This window comes from Heloderma suspectum, chromosome 1 (assembly GCF_057233095.1).
Source record: "Heloderma suspectum isolate Gila_16-S chromosome 1, 16-S_ref, whole genome shotgun sequence".
NCBI lineage: Eukaryota > Metazoa > Chordata > Lepidosauria > Squamata > Helodermatidae > Heloderma > Heloderma suspectum.
In genome coordinates, this window is record NC_139458.1 from 222,893,253 (window position 1) to 222,910,000 (window position 16,748).

The window sequence follows — 16,748 nt, forward strand, 5'->3', positions numbered from 1 at the left end:
GGAGGGACGGAACGCCTCCTCCCCACTGCGAAGCAAGCGTCGGGATCAGGTAAGGGACTTTCGTCCATCCCTACTCTTACATGAGGTACTGGCCATGTTTTCTATCCTGTGATTCCACTCACTAATTAGACTGGCCTTTACATAGTCCAAATTTAGTTCTGCTTCAGGGTGTGTTTCCAAGGCTGTTATGAGGGGTTCATAGGAGTCATCCAGGCTGCACAAAATGATGGCCACAACATCCTCCTCTGCGGTCTCTGAGCCAGTTGCCCACAGCTGCTCAAAAACTTGCAAGACTGCATTCATATGGTCTGGCAAGCTGGCTCCTTTCCTGAGCCTCATTTTAAATAGCTTCCTCTTCAAAAAGGGCTTTGCATTTATGTTGGTAGGCTGGTACGCTATCCGCAGAACCTCCTACATTTGCTTGGCTGTTTCCTTATTTCTGATGTGGAGCAACTGGACATTTTGGACTGATAGTGCAATTATTGCCCTTGCTTTTCTGTCCCTTTTGTCCCAGTCTTGGTGGCTTTCTGTGGGGCGAGCCAATTCCAGAACCACCATTTCCACCTTGAACTTCCATATCTGGTAGTTCCCGGTGCCTAGTTTTTCCATGGCTGCCTGTACATTTTCTTCAGCCATCGTTCCATCCTCCTAGATTTTTCTCCCTTGTCTATCTGATGGGCAGTACTCACAGGTTTCTGGGTGATCCCTTGTGAAAACCTTTTTCTTCTTTATTGGCTGCTGGGCCACATAACCTGAAGTCCGAATCAGCCCCCCATCAGTAGCCACGGATGCAGACAAAACACACTCGAGTGGTGGGTTAGGAACAGACTTCACTGGAGATATAACAGGCTTACATCTCGAGGGAAGTTGGCTGCGGTCAGCCTCATGGTCAGCATCCCTTGCAGGAGGAAGTAGGAAGAAGAATAGAGAGCAGGGGGAGGAGACAAGGAAAAGGCAATAGGATCTCCCAGACACCCCTCCCACCTGGCTCAGGTAGGTACTAACCCTTCAACTTCAGGTTAAGTGACTCATGGCCCGAGTCCCTCCAACAAAAGGTTGGGTGGAATAAAGCACAAGAATGCCACTTGCATGTCTTCATTTTTAAACACACACACACTCACCAATAATTAGAGATGTCATCTACATCATTTTTAATTAAAAAATCGTGAAACATTTGTCATTATATATTGTTCATTCACACTTTATTAGCTCTTTAAAATTTTGACTAGTTTATGAACTGACGTTTTGCTAAAGTCCAGCATTTCAATAGGAAACACTTTTTACCTAAATGCTCCTAACCCTCTGCATTATATATGATTTGTACTATTTATATTACACTAACAGATCACTAAAAAAGAAATCTGTGAAGCAATGAACATCAAAAATGCATTAAAAGATTTACAAAATAAATCTTACAGAAATGCTAGGGGGAAAAAGCTTCAACTCACTGTAAAAATCTATGCTCACATTAATGTAAACTGCTGAAAGCACTTATTTATAACCGAAATAGCAACCCCCCCTTTATTTGCAAGCAAATTGATTATCTTATACCAGTGGGGACCACAATATAACAGTAAGATTTGTTGGTTTGGTGTGGCATCTTCAAAGCAGAACTCCCTCAGGTTCTAACAGCAGGTAATTTTGTAGTGGTTTGGGCACAGGCAGAAAGGGGATGAGATAATGGCACCTACTGCCAAACTGTCTCCTGATAGCACACCGGCACAAATGTTGCAGATGCCGGACTGTGTACATCTGATTGAGGAAGGACTCATAGAAAGGCAGATGCCTCTGAAAGAAAAGGGAAAGTCAATTTGCAAAGTTTGAAAATCTGAGAGGAGGCTTAACCAGAGTTAGTAGTCAAGACATTTCTTGTTATTTGTGAACTCTTGTGGAAAAGTAAAACATCTGAATAGCATAACAGTTCTTGGGGGGTGGGGGACATGCCTTACTTGCGGACCCTGTTTTATATAACATCCCAAAACAGGAATTGTGACAGGCTGCCACTCTTGACTCATCTTGGGCTGTCCAGCTGCTTGGGAAGTTTCTCAGCCCTGCTGTCAGGACTCCTCCCTGAAACCCAGCTCTAGAAATATTAAACAGTAAGGAGTTTGGGATTTACTTTCCCAAAGCCTAGAGGACACCAAACCTTACAAAACCTTGTGAGATATCCTAAGAACACAAGGGGTAGATTAACACCTATGCAGTCTTAGCCCATGGAGAAGATTTTATTGAGAAATCCCTGGGAAATTCCTTTTAAAAACAAGGAAGCCATCTATATGAAGAAATTTATCTGCAGGGTGGGGAGGAAGAAAAAGGAAAATGAAGGCATCAAAATGAAATCCAAAAGTCAATCTATCTTAGATGCATTTTAGCTGCTTAAACAGAGTCTTGGGATTCAGAGCATGTGCAAAGTTCTTTGCAAAGAAGAAGGTTGCTTTGACCCTGCTAGGTTAAACGGACCATTGGGTTCTGCAGCTTCTAGAGCATCCATGGAGGATTAAGATGTATGCCTACTGTGGAAAAATCCAGCTGTGTAAGCTGCTTGGAGTTTTGCTGAACCTTAAGTGTCAGCTGAAGTTAGACCTTGGCATTGTGGTTGACAGGGAAATCATGATAACTCACTTCAACTGGTAATAGCTTAAAAGGTGCCACAACAGGCTCATAGTGAATGCAGAATCATAAACATTTTTGGAAGAAGGTACATACGTGCTGACGTGTCATATGTCAAAATGACCTGTGCAAAAATCTAGTTAGATTTCCCCCTAGATACGCCTTGCATATTTCCATGTAAGTGAGGAAACTGATATAAAAGATGAGGAGGGGGAATCTGCTCTTGACTCTGATCAATAGAAAAAGATGTTCTGGGCACATACAATGACTTCTGCTGCTACTTCTCCCTTCTTCTCTGGGATACTTGGAGATATTTTCCATTTCCTCTCTCCCTAGTGTGGCTTGACAGGAGGTAACTGGAAAGAACCTTGGCCTCACTGCACTGACAAGCTCTGAGGGAGATGGAAGGGTTCGCGTTCCACTGCACTGTATTGGTAGATAAGTATTTTTGCCTATCATAGTGGAATAGTCTAATAATAATCAGTTTATGGATTTGGGGGAGATGTTGGCCTAGGATTACTATTCAAACTGCTTTAGTTAATGACACCTCAGTACCATTCTTATGCCATTCTTGAACAATTTATAATTGTTTTGTTGTTTTGCTGATTGCTTCTTATGACCTTCTCTGACAATAATATTTTCTAAATACTGTTACTATGTCTTTAATACATTAATAATTTTATCTTCTTTATGAAGATCTTATTATTTTCAGGCATTGTGCATCATAACCAAATGATATGTTTCAATTAAAATCTTGAGTCTATGGTATTTTACACTGGTCATGCTTTATCTTCTGACTCACTGGGTTGCAAAGATGCAAATTCGAACTCAGATTAGACCACAGAATTAACAAGGATCTGAGAGAGTGTATTTTTGGACTCCTGGTTAGATAGTCCCAAGAGACAAAGCCTCACATATTTGTGGAATCTGAGGACAGTAAATGTCTGCACCTTAGTGGTGATGGATTGTTTGACCAATGGGGAGAGAAACCCCATCTTTGATGTCAGCAGTCTAGGTTGCCAATCACAAGTTTAAGTGGGGGCTAAGTCTAGGTCCTTAACTGAAAGAAAGAAAATGAATGAATGAATGAATGAATGAAAGTATTAACTTCAGAATGTGTATTTGGGTATAAAACAAGGTATTGCTTCTTGAAGAGCTTCACAAAGGATGTCAAAATGCAGGTGATCTAAGGGCCACTGTTGGTCACAAATATGCATCACAACATTGCTGTGGAGATTGACAATGGATTTTGAAATGTATAAAATGGGAGGTAAACTGCTGTGTGCTCACATTCTCTAGACATGCACATAATGTCTCAAACAGCATATAGAAATAGCAGCAGAGAAGGAAACATCCAACAACATGCTAGGTAAAAACTTAGTGACATGAATTTCAGTCATACAAATGTATAGGTGTAACTCCTGCACATAGAGAAGGGGGTTGTTTTGCTAGCGTATAGGTTGAAGAAAGTGTTATCAGTGTGACTATACATTTGTAGACCTGGACTGTGTCACCACAACAACAGAAGGAGAAGCGAATGGAGGAGTACCATTTTTTTAAAAAAAAGGAATCAGCTTTGCTGTGCTTTGGTCCATGCAGGGCTCCATGAGGGAGTGCTCTGCACCAGTAAAAATGGCTTCACAGAACATACTTCCTGGAGGGCGTGAAGGTTGGAGGGAACATCATCTGACTGGCAGGGGCTGCTCAACCAATAAGAGAGGCTTCCCCCCTCTCCCCCCCTTTCTCCTTTCCCCTGAAGGTGCAGATGCACCTGCATTTCAGGCACAAGCCTCATTGACAACAATGGGAGTTACTTCCAAGTAGACACATATGCTTGTGCTGGGAAAGATGGTGGGGGGGGATACAGGGATGGGAAACCAGCTCCCTTTCTAACTGCAGGATCTCTATACGGAAGGTGTGAAGTAGTTACTTCCTAAGGCAATAAACCAAGACATGGAGAATTTCAGGTTCAGTGAAGCACTTTACAGGCTTTAAACTTCAATTCATGGGGATCTTTGTAAATTCTGATGTGGGCATTCAGAAGGCAAGCCTCACTGAGCACAATGGGAGTTACTTCTGAGTAGACACACATATGCTTGTGTTGGGAAAGGGGGGGGGGAGAACACAGGCATGGGAAACCAGCCCCCTTTTCTAACCAAACCGATACTTTGTAGGATCTCTATAACAAAGCTGTGAAGTAGTTACTTCCTAAGGCAATAAGCCAAACAACAGAGAATCAGAGCCTCGTGATCATGCTTTAGAGAATTTAGGGAATGTGCTTTAAACTGTGCCATTTCAATTGAGGGGATCTCTGTAAATTCTGATGTGGGCATTCAGAAGGCAAGCCTCACTGAGCACAATGGGAGTTACTTCTGAGTAGACACACATATGCTTGTGTTGGGAAAGGGGGGGGGAGAACACAGGCATGGGAAACCAGCCCCCTTTTCTAACCAAACCGATACTTTGTAGGATCTCTATAACAAAGCTGTGAAGTAGTTACTTCCTAAGGCAATAAGCCAAACAACAGAGAATCAGAGCCTCGTGATCATGCTTTAGAGAATTTAGGGAATGTGCTTTAAACTGTGCCATTTCAATTGAGGGGATCTCTGTAAATTCTGATGTGGGCATTTAGGGAACAAGCCTCATTGAGCACAATGGGAGTTACTTCTGAGGAGGCACTAAATGGTTTGTGCAGGGGTGGGAAACACACAGGAAACACCCCTTGATCTGGTCACGGTGAAAGGCACACCCCTGGGCAGGACTGGCATACCTGAGGTCAGTTGGGGCAAAAAGCAGCTATATTAGGGAGAACCTGATGTAAGGAAAATAATTGGACTTTAAGCAGTCTCAGGAAATCTGTTTTTTCCTTGATAAGCTCTAGGGTGGCTGCTGGGTGGCCATGACATCATCTGTCCCTAATGACCTCAATACGCAGCCGGCTCGGAGTATATCGCTGGTGGAGACACCCAGATGTTCTTTGATTTTGCAAAGTGGTATTCTCTTTAGGCATTTGTATATTTTGATCAAGAGCTGGTGTGCACTTTTGTGCACACTTTCTCTAATGTATCCCTTTTGACTTTGTACTTTCTGATACGCACATTTTTGTGCACTTTATTTCTTGACAAAGTGCCTCATTAAGCTTGGAAAAGTGTGGATTTCAGCATGCGACTCTGTCTTGGCTCGCTTATTGGCTTGTGAGGTGCAAATCTGGTAAGCCTATATAGAAATCTTAATGGAACAGATTTCTCACCCACCCAGTAAACATATGCCAGTGGGACACCAGGGATTCACAAGCAGAATACTACACCAGCATATCCCTACTGCCAGAGCAACTCTGCTGGTGGAGGGGCCAAAATGGGGCCGTGATGATGGATATTAGCAGACCCTGTGGGTGTGAATGGTATAAGGGGATTCAAACCCCTGTGTAAAGGGAACCCGGAAGACTTACTGAGTTCTTGTTCCCTGCACCACAGTGGTTCATGGAGTGGAGAGCAATGTGCTTTCTCTGTGTCCTGCAGACTGCACTTCATGGGTGTCATGTAATAGGGTGACATCAGGGGCTTCTTTCCCCGCTGTCCTACACATATGAGCTCTCTCCACAGTGGGATGAAATGATTAGAGCCATATTTAGTGGGAATTGCCAGTATCGCCATGAATCCTGGGGGAGTGGATGGCGGGGTTGTTCCATTCTGTGTTTTTTGTAGTGCTTGTGTTTTCCCCCAACTTTTGAGGAGTATCTAAGTTATACTGACATTATGCCAATGTGAGATGGTCACCAGCTTTCTGGGATCATGGGCTTGCCTCACTTACTTCACAGCACTGCTGCGGGATTAAAATGGGATAATACCCAGCATGGGTGTTGCATTTGGAGGACTGATGCTATTTCAAGACTATTTTATCTATTGATGGATCGATTGATTGAATATCTATGCTGCTTTTCAACAGCTGTTCTCAAAGCAGTGTACACATCAAGCGGTCAATAAAATATCTAAACAACAATGCAACACAGAAATTACATAATAAAATCAGCAGGATCCAGTAGCAGAACTATCTTTGAATAGCATTTTACCCATCTGTGTCTTTGTCTAATTCAGCCTTGTCTGCTTCCCCTTGCTCAAGTTGTATTTTTGTAAATAAACTGATATTACACAAGCCACTCCCAAATAAATCTCCAGGACTCTGCCCTCTTGAGGAAACTGACATTGACCTGGTTTGCATGGTCGCTGCAGCCCACCATGGCTTATTTAAGCCATAATGAACCATGGTGCCCATAGGTGCCAGGTTGCCTATTCAAGCCATGACCACAGCTGTTTGTATCATCTGAACCCAGGTGTTAGGGGTTGTTTGAAGGTAAACAAACATGGTTTGTTGTAGGGTTATTTGAGGGTTGCTTATCTCTCAAACAACCCCTGCCGTGTGGGTTTGGATGACACAACAAACCCTGGCACACACACACACACACCACCCCCACTGGGAGTTGAGTATTCAAAATGGCCATCCACATGCACCACAACCCACCTGTGTGGTGGGCTGCAGTGATTCTGCAAACTGGCTCATCATTTAATTCCTCCTCATTGAAGTACTGACAGTTCAAGGAAGCTATTGTCCTGGTGCCCTGGAGGAATCCATCCAAAAATGATCAGAGAATTAAAGGTCCAGGTAGTTACAAAGGATTTTATTCACACAGTGGATTCTGAGAACCATACAAATTCCTAATTAAAGTTCAGCTGGAGAAAATGATCTTGGGCAGCCTTCACTTTTAAAACAGCACCCTGTTTGTTTGGTCTTACCTTGGAGTTCTTAACAAAAACACCCATTTATGGAAGTCCCTCCCCAGAGAAGTTTGCCATGCAACAATATTACTGTCTTTTCAGCATCAGGCAAGAACAGTTCAACTTTTCCCCCGGAATTTTAAATGTATGGCTATTTTAATATGTTGTAATATATTCTGCTTTATTTTGTTGTTTGTATTTTATCATGGTTTTGTAAACTGCCTTAAAGCATTGCTGGATGGCATTATATACATTGTTTGTATGTATTAATAAATCAAGAAAGAAAAATAGCAGACTCACACACATCCTAGACCAGGGGTGGGCAAGCTTTAGGCTTATAGGATCTAATGTGTTTTTCACTATAACACCCAGGTCCAGCAATTGGAGCCAGCAGCCAGACCGTGCTCAGAAAGATGGCATAGAATTGAGGAACAAAGTGCCTCTGAGCAGTGGAGGCGCTCTCACATAAAAATCTATTTCTATCACCCCTCACAACCTTTCTTGATTTCAAGAAATTTAGGAGGGAAAAAGGGCTTTTGTTGTTGCTACTATTAAATTATTGGGAATTGGAAACCTTTGCTGATCTACTGCAAATCACCTGGAGATCTATCAGTAGAACCCAAGCTACTTTACCCTTGCCCCTATCCCACACAAAACCGTACAAGACGTTATATGGTTGTTGTGATACAACCCATACAGCTCTCACCTGAAATTCTTCTTTTGGAATAACTTCCACCCACTTTTCAGAGATGGGCAAATGAGGGTAAGAATTGTAAAGGATTTCGATGATCTCTGGCACCGAAGCACAAGATTTCAGCACCTGGTGAGGGAAGAATCATAGTATACTAGGATGACTGTGATATATGATTATATGAACCCCTCTTTGATTCTGGCCCACAGCCAGAAGTGGTGGGAATGTATAGTTCAGTTAGCACAATAATGGCAAAAACATGGTTGCTGAGTGTTGGGAAGATTTTTTTAAAAACCGTTTTGGTTAAAAAGGCAAGAAATGTTCAAAATAGAAAGCATGAATGTTATGCTAACTGTAATGATAATCATCCTTTGGTCCCGAAAATATTATATACATAGACTTGTGAGGATGTTATCATGCATAGAGAGATAGAACCCCTGAAGAAAACTGAATAATATAATTCACTAGGCACAGCCTAAATACAAAGAAGCCTTTGAGTGAGTGTCACAGTCCTTACCAAGTTTGTTTTTCTACAAATGACAATGGAACCAATTTCCTAGGGAGGTAGTGGGCTCTCCCACACTGGAGGCATTCAAGATGAGGCTGGACAGTCACTTGTTAGGGATGCTCTGACTTGGATTCCTGCACTGAGCAGGGGGTTGGACTCAGTGGTCTTATAGGTCCCTCCCAACCCTACTGTTCTATGATTCTATGAAACAATCACAATATAATTTCTTATGTTGTATTCAATATAACATAAGACATACTAATGCAGCTCAAGTATCCCTCTTAATGAAAGGTTTCAAGTCCTGATTAAGATGGGAACCCTGATCAATATTAACCATGGTTAGCATCACTGCAGATGTAGTGCCAAATCATTGTAGGGAGGATGGAATTGTTGGAGAAGCAAGGGGGAGCATGTATTCATGAGGCTAATTTGCAAACCATGGTATATAGGGAGCCAGTGTTAAATCTGCACTGGACCATAGGAGGCATCCTAGGGTACTGTCTCTCCCTTTGTGCATCTACTTTATAATGCATGTGTGAGAGAAAGGTGTGTGTGTGTGGGGGAGAGAACTAGGACCACTGTGGGCCAACCCTGGGCCTGGGGAGGCTTCTTTTAAATTTGTACATTGGCTCTATGTGTGTGAGAACATGTGTGTACTTCACGGGAAGTAGCTGCCTTGGTCGAACAAGATTATTTTGCAAGCCACTATACATCCTGTTTTGTGTGAGTTGTGGAGATTTTTTTGCTAAAGGGACATAATAAAATGTTACTTTTGTGCTAGATACAAAATTTTGGACAAACTTCACAGGTGAAGAATCTCAGTCAATTAAGGTTATTTAAGCAGGTCTTAGTGGGCAAATCTAGATTCTTGACTATTCCTGTATTAGTTAATACCTATACAGACTCTAACAAGCAGGGCTGACCTCCTTTGGATCACGGATTCCCAAACCATTAAAACAGTTATTATTGCAACTCTTCAAGGTGTTGGATTCATGGCCTTGGAGGGTTAATTCACTCATTTAAAAAAATTAGTCACAGAGTTAGGGATCAAGAATGTGAGCATCCAGTGCTGGGCCCATTAGGCTGGATCATTCCGGTAGGGATTAAAAGGGCATGGTGCACATGCTGGAGATGGACAAAATGCCAATTATTGTAAGTTTCGTGGGTTTAAACATGCTACTTCTTGGAATGACTGAATTGTTCTCATAAACTACTAGGAGTCACTCAACATTTTGGAAATGGTATAAACAAGTTTAATTTCAAATACAAAATAATTTCATTTTGATATTCTGCTTGAAATTAGTTAATTTTCCAGTTAGAAGTTTTAAACTTTAGAAACATTTTGGGTCCAGATTTTTGTATTGCAATGATGATTATAATTTAGAAATTTGAATAGTTCTGCATCAATTCCCCAATTCCCTTTACACAAAGGTGCTTGGAATCTTCTTTCCCATATTCCCCAGCAGCATGGGAGCCATTCTCTTCAGTGCAATACCATGGAAATCTGAGATGCCTGTCAATATTGCAACCATGTGGTTAGGGCAGATTGTGCAGGTCTTTCCCAGCCAGACCCTAGGAGGAAAGGTGCCAATTGGGTAGGAAAGACCCACACAACTGGCCTTTACAATACTCACTCCCCAATGATGTGGGATGGCACCAGAGGAAGCAGCTCTTGGGGGCATCTCTCTCTCTGTCCCTCTCTCAGACATGTGTGTGTATGTGAGAGAGAGAGAGAGAGAGAGAGAGAGAGAGAGAGAGTGTGCATCTAGTCAACACACCAAAACAAAACAAATGCATTAGGAGCCATCTTATAATGAGTCAGACCAACTGTCCATCCAGCCTAGGAATGACCAGTGGTGAGTCTTTGACAAGGTTATAGGGCAGAGGCAGATGCTCTGCTTTGCTTCCTGAAAGGCTTTATGTGGAGATACAGAATTTCAAAGCTGGGGCACAGGTCGTGCGTGTCAATAAAATGAAGAGTATTCCCTTCCCCTGAACTTAAATACCTTGACAAAAGCTGTAGGCCATATTTTTTGAGAGCCATGGTTTAGCAAGGTCTGCACTGTGAGATGCGGCCTCAGCTCTTGTTTAAAAGCGGCATCCTGTAGGACACAGGACATTGGATATGCTCCATTGTAATCTATAGCATTGACATCGGCTTTCCTCTGCAGCAGGAGCTGGACCAAGCTGTGATGAGCATTCCTGCAGGCTTTGTGAAGTGGGGTTTTTACTTCTTCATCCACGGTGTTTACTTCTGCTCCGTAAGTAAGCAGCAGTTTGCATACTTGCAAGTAGCTCTCTTGGTTCTCTACTTGCTTTGCTTCTCTGCAAGCTACGCTGAGCGCTGTCTCTTTCAGACTGTTCTTCTTGTCCACAGCAGCACCATACCTCAAATACAGGAGCATGTGCTCATAAAGGCCATGCTTAGCTGCTATGTGGAGAGGTGTTTCTTGCATCTCTTCACTTGGCAGGTTTACCAGGGCACCAAATCTCACCAAAGCCTTGGCACACCTATAAAGTAGGAATATTATCAGTACATATTTGCAACAAAGGAAATTGAACAAATTTAACCCACAAATGCATTTCTCATTCTATATGTGGAAGCACATTTTTTTCCAGCTTAGCTCAAGGTCCTTGCAAAAGAAAAGAGAGCTGAAATCTAGCAGTGTGTTTACGTTAACACAAGGCATTGCACAATCTGCTGCTCGCAGTCTTGCATAATCTCTCAAGGTATTTGCTTGCATGAAGTCCACGTTACACAAAATCATCCACTAGCTCTTGTGTAGCAGCTCACAGGACAGTGCCACCTCCAGAATGTCTTCTGCTAGCATATCTCTGGATGCAATCTCTAACATTTTCCTTTGTCATGGCACATAGTTTTATAAATATAAATACTGTTACAAAGGGTGGGAAACCAGGACAACCTTTATTTGCCATTTTTTAAGGAAGGCTGGATACAACATAAATAATTTAAAAAGCTAACTGATTTTGTATTTGAGCGATGGTTGGCAATGGCAGAACTGCTCCTTCTGTGTTCTTTCTTTGCAAACTCTTTCACCTTCCTGATTCTGTGACACCAGAAGATAACATTCTGCAAACAAAGCAACTGATCTACACAGAAAACTGCTCAGTTGGTATGGTCAGATGCATGAGTGTTTGGAGAATGGAAGAGTTTGGCAGCAGCAGCAGCAGCTCCCATGCATACACTGCAGCTTTGTATGAGTAGGAGTTGCTCCGTTCACTTCCCTGCTGAGGGAAAGATTATAGAGTGTGATTAACAGGCAAGGAAATATTTACAGTAGTTATATTTGAAAGAACGGCACAAACAGAATAGCAGTTGGACCTCCAACCCAATTATGCTTTGTATAGCTTGTCTGATCAATAATAGTACCAGAGTGAAAGAAAAGGACACTGCAGGACAGTGACCCCTTCAGGGCAAGGCCACACTGCAGATGCAGCTTGATCCACTGAGCTTATCACCTGTCCCAGATCAGCTTAATATGCCTTTGGTTCTTCTGTTTTAGTGCTTCCCCTAGGGATATAGGCTCCACACTGAACAGCAGTGGTGTTTGGCTAAAATCCCAACTCCATGGGCATTCACATCTATGACCAGGCCTGCCTCATAGGGTGCTTGGGAGGATAAATGAAATAATAATGGTAAAGCACTTGGATACGATCATAGACATGATTCACAGCACAGCCTGGAACTTGCCCAGAACCTCTGCAGCCAGGCAGGTATTGCAATATTATTTCTGGAAAGCTGGCTGTGGTTTCTCATGAACTTTACAGATAGCTAGTTATGCATTCCATGCCCTAAAAGGGTGTTGTAAAATACCACTCTGCCCTATGTCTGAGGAACACCAGAAAAAAAAATTATGGGAGGGCACAGAAGGGGCAAAGTATATTTCTAGGTGGGCAAACTGTGTCCCATACGTTAAGATCTCTTAAAGAAAAATAATGCTATATTTCACACTAAAACTGTCACCCTAAACATATTTTTCCTGAAAATCTGGGAAAAGGGTTACTTTGAGCCTACACCACAGAAGGGGAAATTAATTTTAATTTTGAAAAATATTATTTTGTGGTTAGACTTTCTTTTCTTTTGTACTATGAGTCACCCTACACATAATGACATCTTTTTATTAGATTTCCAAGTTTTGTCTTTTTAAAGGTTTAAGACCTATCTGTGTTTGATTGTATTACTTAATAAGCAATAATGCTTATGTGATGTGTTTTATGTGTGATGTGGTGTGATGTGTTTTATACTTTAAGAATTAAAGGGGCTAGAAAAGAAAGAATCCCAGAAGGGGGGCAAGAAAGAGACAATGTCAGCAATGGGTGGGGGGTGGGGGGAGAAAAGAGAATGCAGACAAAAATGGGCACAGGCCCAAATGACCCTCGGGCCCGAAAAAATGACAACTGTGCCTATAGGCCTGAAAAGGTTGCCTTGTTGTTGTTCAGTCGTTCAGTCGTGTCCGACTCTTCGTGACCCCATGGACCATAGCACGCCAGGCCTTCCTGTCCTGCACTCTCTCCCGGAGCGTGCTCAAGTTCATATTCATTGCATCCGTGATGCTATCTAGCCATCTCATCCTCTGCCGTCCCCTTCTCCTTTTGCCTTCAGTCTTTCCCAGCATCAGGGTCTTTTCCAGGGAGTTTTCTCTTCGCATTAGGTGGCCAAAATATTGGAGCTTCAGCTTTATTATCTGTCCTTCCAATGAGCACTCAGGGTTGATTTCCTTTAGGATGGACTGATTTGACCTCCTTGCAGTCCAGGGCACTCGTAAGAGTCTTCTCCAGCACCACAGTTCGAAAGCATCAATTCTTCGGCGCTCAGCCTTCTTTATAGTCCAGCTCTCACAGCCATACATTACTACTGGGAAAACCATAGCTTTGATTAGACGGACCTTTGTCGGCAAGGTGATGTCTCTGCTTCTTACTATGCTGTCTAGGTTGGCCATAGCTTTCCTCCCAAGGAGCAAGCGTCTTTTAATTTCATGGCTACAGTCACCGTCTGCGGTGATCTTGGAGCCCAAGAAAGTAAAATCTGTCACTGCTTCCATTTCTTCCCCTTCTATATGCCAGGAGGTGATAGGGCCAGATGACATGATCTTCGTTTTTTTAATGTTGAGTTTCAAACCAGCTTTTGCACTCTCCTCTTTCACCCTCAACAAGAGGCTCTTGAGATCCTCTTCGCTTTCTGCCATTAGGGTGGTATCGTCTGCATATCGGAGGTTGTTGATAATTCTCCCGGCAATCTTAATTCCGATCTCTGATTCATCCAACCCGGCATTTCTCATGATGTACTCTGCATATAAGTTAAATAAGCAGGGTGACAATATGCAGCCTTGTCGTACTCCTTTCCCAATTTTGAACCAATCGGTTGTTCCATGTCTGGTTCTAACTGTTGCTTCTTGACCCTCGTACAGGTTTCTCAGGAGACAGGTAAGGTGGTCTGGTACTCCCATCACTTTAAGAATTTGCCACAGTTTGTTGTGATCCACACAATCAAAGGCTTTAGCGTAGTCAATGAAGCAGAAATAGACGTTTTTCTGGAATTCTCTTGCTTTCTCCATGATGCAGCGAATGTTGGCGATTTGATCTCTAGTTCCTCTGCCTCTTCTAAACCCAGCTCGTACTTCTAGTAATTCTCGGTTCGCATACTGCTGAAGCCTTGCTTGTAGGATTTTGAGCATCATCTTGCTGGCATGTGAAATGAGCGCAATTGTGCGGTAGTTTGAACACTCTTTGGCGTTGCCCTTCTTTGGAATTGGAATGTAAACTGACCTTTTCCAGTCTTGTGGCCACTGTTGAGTGTTCCAGATTTGTTGGCATATTGAATGCAGCACTTTAACAGCATCATCTTTTAGGATTTTAAATAGCTCAGCTGGAATACTGTCATCTCCGCTAGCTTTGTTGTTACTAATGCTTCCTAAGGCCCACTTGACTTCACTCTCGAGGATGTCCGGCTCAAGTTCTGTGACCGCACTATCATGGCTATCAGGGACATTCAGATCTTTCCTGTATAGTTCTTCTGTGTATTCTTGCCACCTCTTCTTAATCTCATCTGCTTCTGTTAGGTCCCTGCCTTCTTTGTCCTTTATCATGCCTGTCTTTGCACAAAACGTTCCCTTGAGATCTCCAATTTTCTTGAAGAGATCTCTAGTCTTTCCCATTCTGTTGTTTTCCTCGATTTCTTTGCATTGTTCATTTAAGAAGGCCTTCTTGTCTCTCCTTGCTATTCTCTGGAACTCTGCATTCAATTGGGTATATCTTCCCCTTTCTCCCTTGCTTTTCGCTTCCCTTCTTTCCTCAGCTACTTGTAAAGCCTCATCAGACAGCCACTTGGCTTTCTTGCATTTCTTTTTCTTTGGGACGGATTTCGTTGCTGCCTCCTGAACAATGTTACGGACCTCCATCCATAGTTCCTCAGGCACTCTGTCTATCAGGTCTAATCCCTGAAATCTATTCCTCACCTCCACTGTATATTCATCAGGGATATGATTTAGGTCATACCTGAACGGTTTAGTGGTTTTCCCGACGTTCTTCAATTTAAGCCGAAATTTTGCAAGAAGCAGCTCATGATCTGAGCCACAGTCAGCTCCAGGTCTTGTTTTTACTGACTGTATGGAGCTTCTCCATCTTTGGCTGCAAAGGACATAATCAATCTGATTTCGATACTGACCATCTGGTGAGGTCCACGTGTAGAGTCGCCTCTTGTGCTGTTGGAAAAGAGTGTTTGCTATGATCAGCATGTTCTCTTGGCAAAACTCTATTAGCTTTTGTCCTGCTTCATTTTGTACACCAAGGCCATGCCTGCCTGTTATCCCCGTGATTTCTTGACTTCCTACTTTAGCATTCCAATCCCCTATGATGAAGAGGACATCTTTTTTGGGTGTTAGTTCTAGAAGGTGTTGTAGGTCTTCATAGAACCGATCAACCTCAGCTTCTTCGGCCTCAGTGGTTGGGGCATAGACTTGAATTACTGTGATGTTGAATGGTTTGCCTTGGATTCGTACTGAGATCATTCTATCATTTTTAAGATTGTACCCCAGTACTGCTTTTCCCACCCTTTTGTTGACTATGAGTGCTACTCCATTTCTTCTAAGGGATTCTTGCCCACAATAGTAGATATGATGGTCACCTGAATTAAATTCGCCCATGCCTGTCCATTTTAGTTCGCTGATTCCCAAGATGTCGATGTTCAATCTTGCCATCTCATGTTTGACCACCTCCAGCTTACCTTGATTCATTGATCTGACATTCCAGGTTCCTAAACAGTATTGTTCTTTACAGCATCGGATTTTCTTTTCACCACCACACACATCCACAGCTGAGTGTCCTTTCGGCTTTGGCCCAGCCGCTTCACTCTTTCTGGCGCTACTTGGAAATACCCTCTGCTCTTCCCCAGTAGCATATTGGACACCTTCCGACCTGAGGGGCTCATCTTCCGGCATCATATCTTTTAGCCTTGTGATACGTTCCATGGGGTTTTCTTGGCAAGAATACTGGAGTGGGTTGCCATTTCCTTCTCCAGTGGACCACATTTTGTCAGAACTCTCTGCCATGACCTGTCCGTCTTGGGTGGCCCTGCACGGCATAGCTTATGGCTTCACTGAGTTACGCAAGCCCCTTCGCCACAACAAGGCAGTGATCCATGAAGGGGAAAGGTTGCCTACCCCTGCTTTAATTGTATCTTTATTGTTAATATTTTCTTTTAACCATTTGAATGTATGTTGCCCAGAGAACTTTGGTTATGGGGCAGCATAGGAATACCATTAATAAACAAGCAAACAAATAAACACGTAAGTTTTGGGGTAAATTAGAGGTGTCCCCCAGATAAGAAAACTGCAAAGTTTCAGAAGGATAGGAGCAGGAGGGAATTATGATGCTTGAAATCCAGTTTAAGGCTTTTTTACAGTGAAGTGTGCAGGCTTTGGAAGAATGGCCATCTCATGGTCCCTTCCTGGCCCTCCTCCAAAGCACAGTGATGGGAGACCATGGTAAAAATGTTCCCTAGGATTAGAAGGTAGGCCTGTGACTCATTGAACCACACTCCCTCCCTCCTCCTGCAGCTCTTAATGAAACTAAAGCAAAATATGTCATTTTGAGATATAAAGACTGCCCAATTCTACTTGGGCTTCAGATAATATATATAATTAGGGAC

The 16,748-nt window shown here is 42.8% G+C and overlaps 1 protein-coding gene across 1 annotated transcript in view; it reads right to left on the minus strand.

The window, feature by feature from the left end:
- Nucleotides 1-1,137: 1,137 nt before the first annotated feature.
- ASB18 (ankyrin repeat and SOCS box containing 18) overlaps nt 1,138-16,748 on the minus strand; it is a 42,428-nt gene continuing 26,817 nt past the window's right edge. Inside the window, exons 3-5 of the mRNA XM_084830188.1 lie at nt 10,588-11,092; nt 8,089-8,202; nt 1,138-1,788 (exon numbers count right to left, since the gene is read on the minus strand). Coding sequence (XP_084686314.1) covers nt 1,603-1,788; nt 8,089-8,202; nt 10,588-11,092 — 805 coding nt within the window. The 3' untranslated portion in view covers nt 1,138-1,602. The remainder of the gene's footprint in view (nt 1,789-8,088; nt 8,203-10,587; nt 11,093-16,748) is intronic.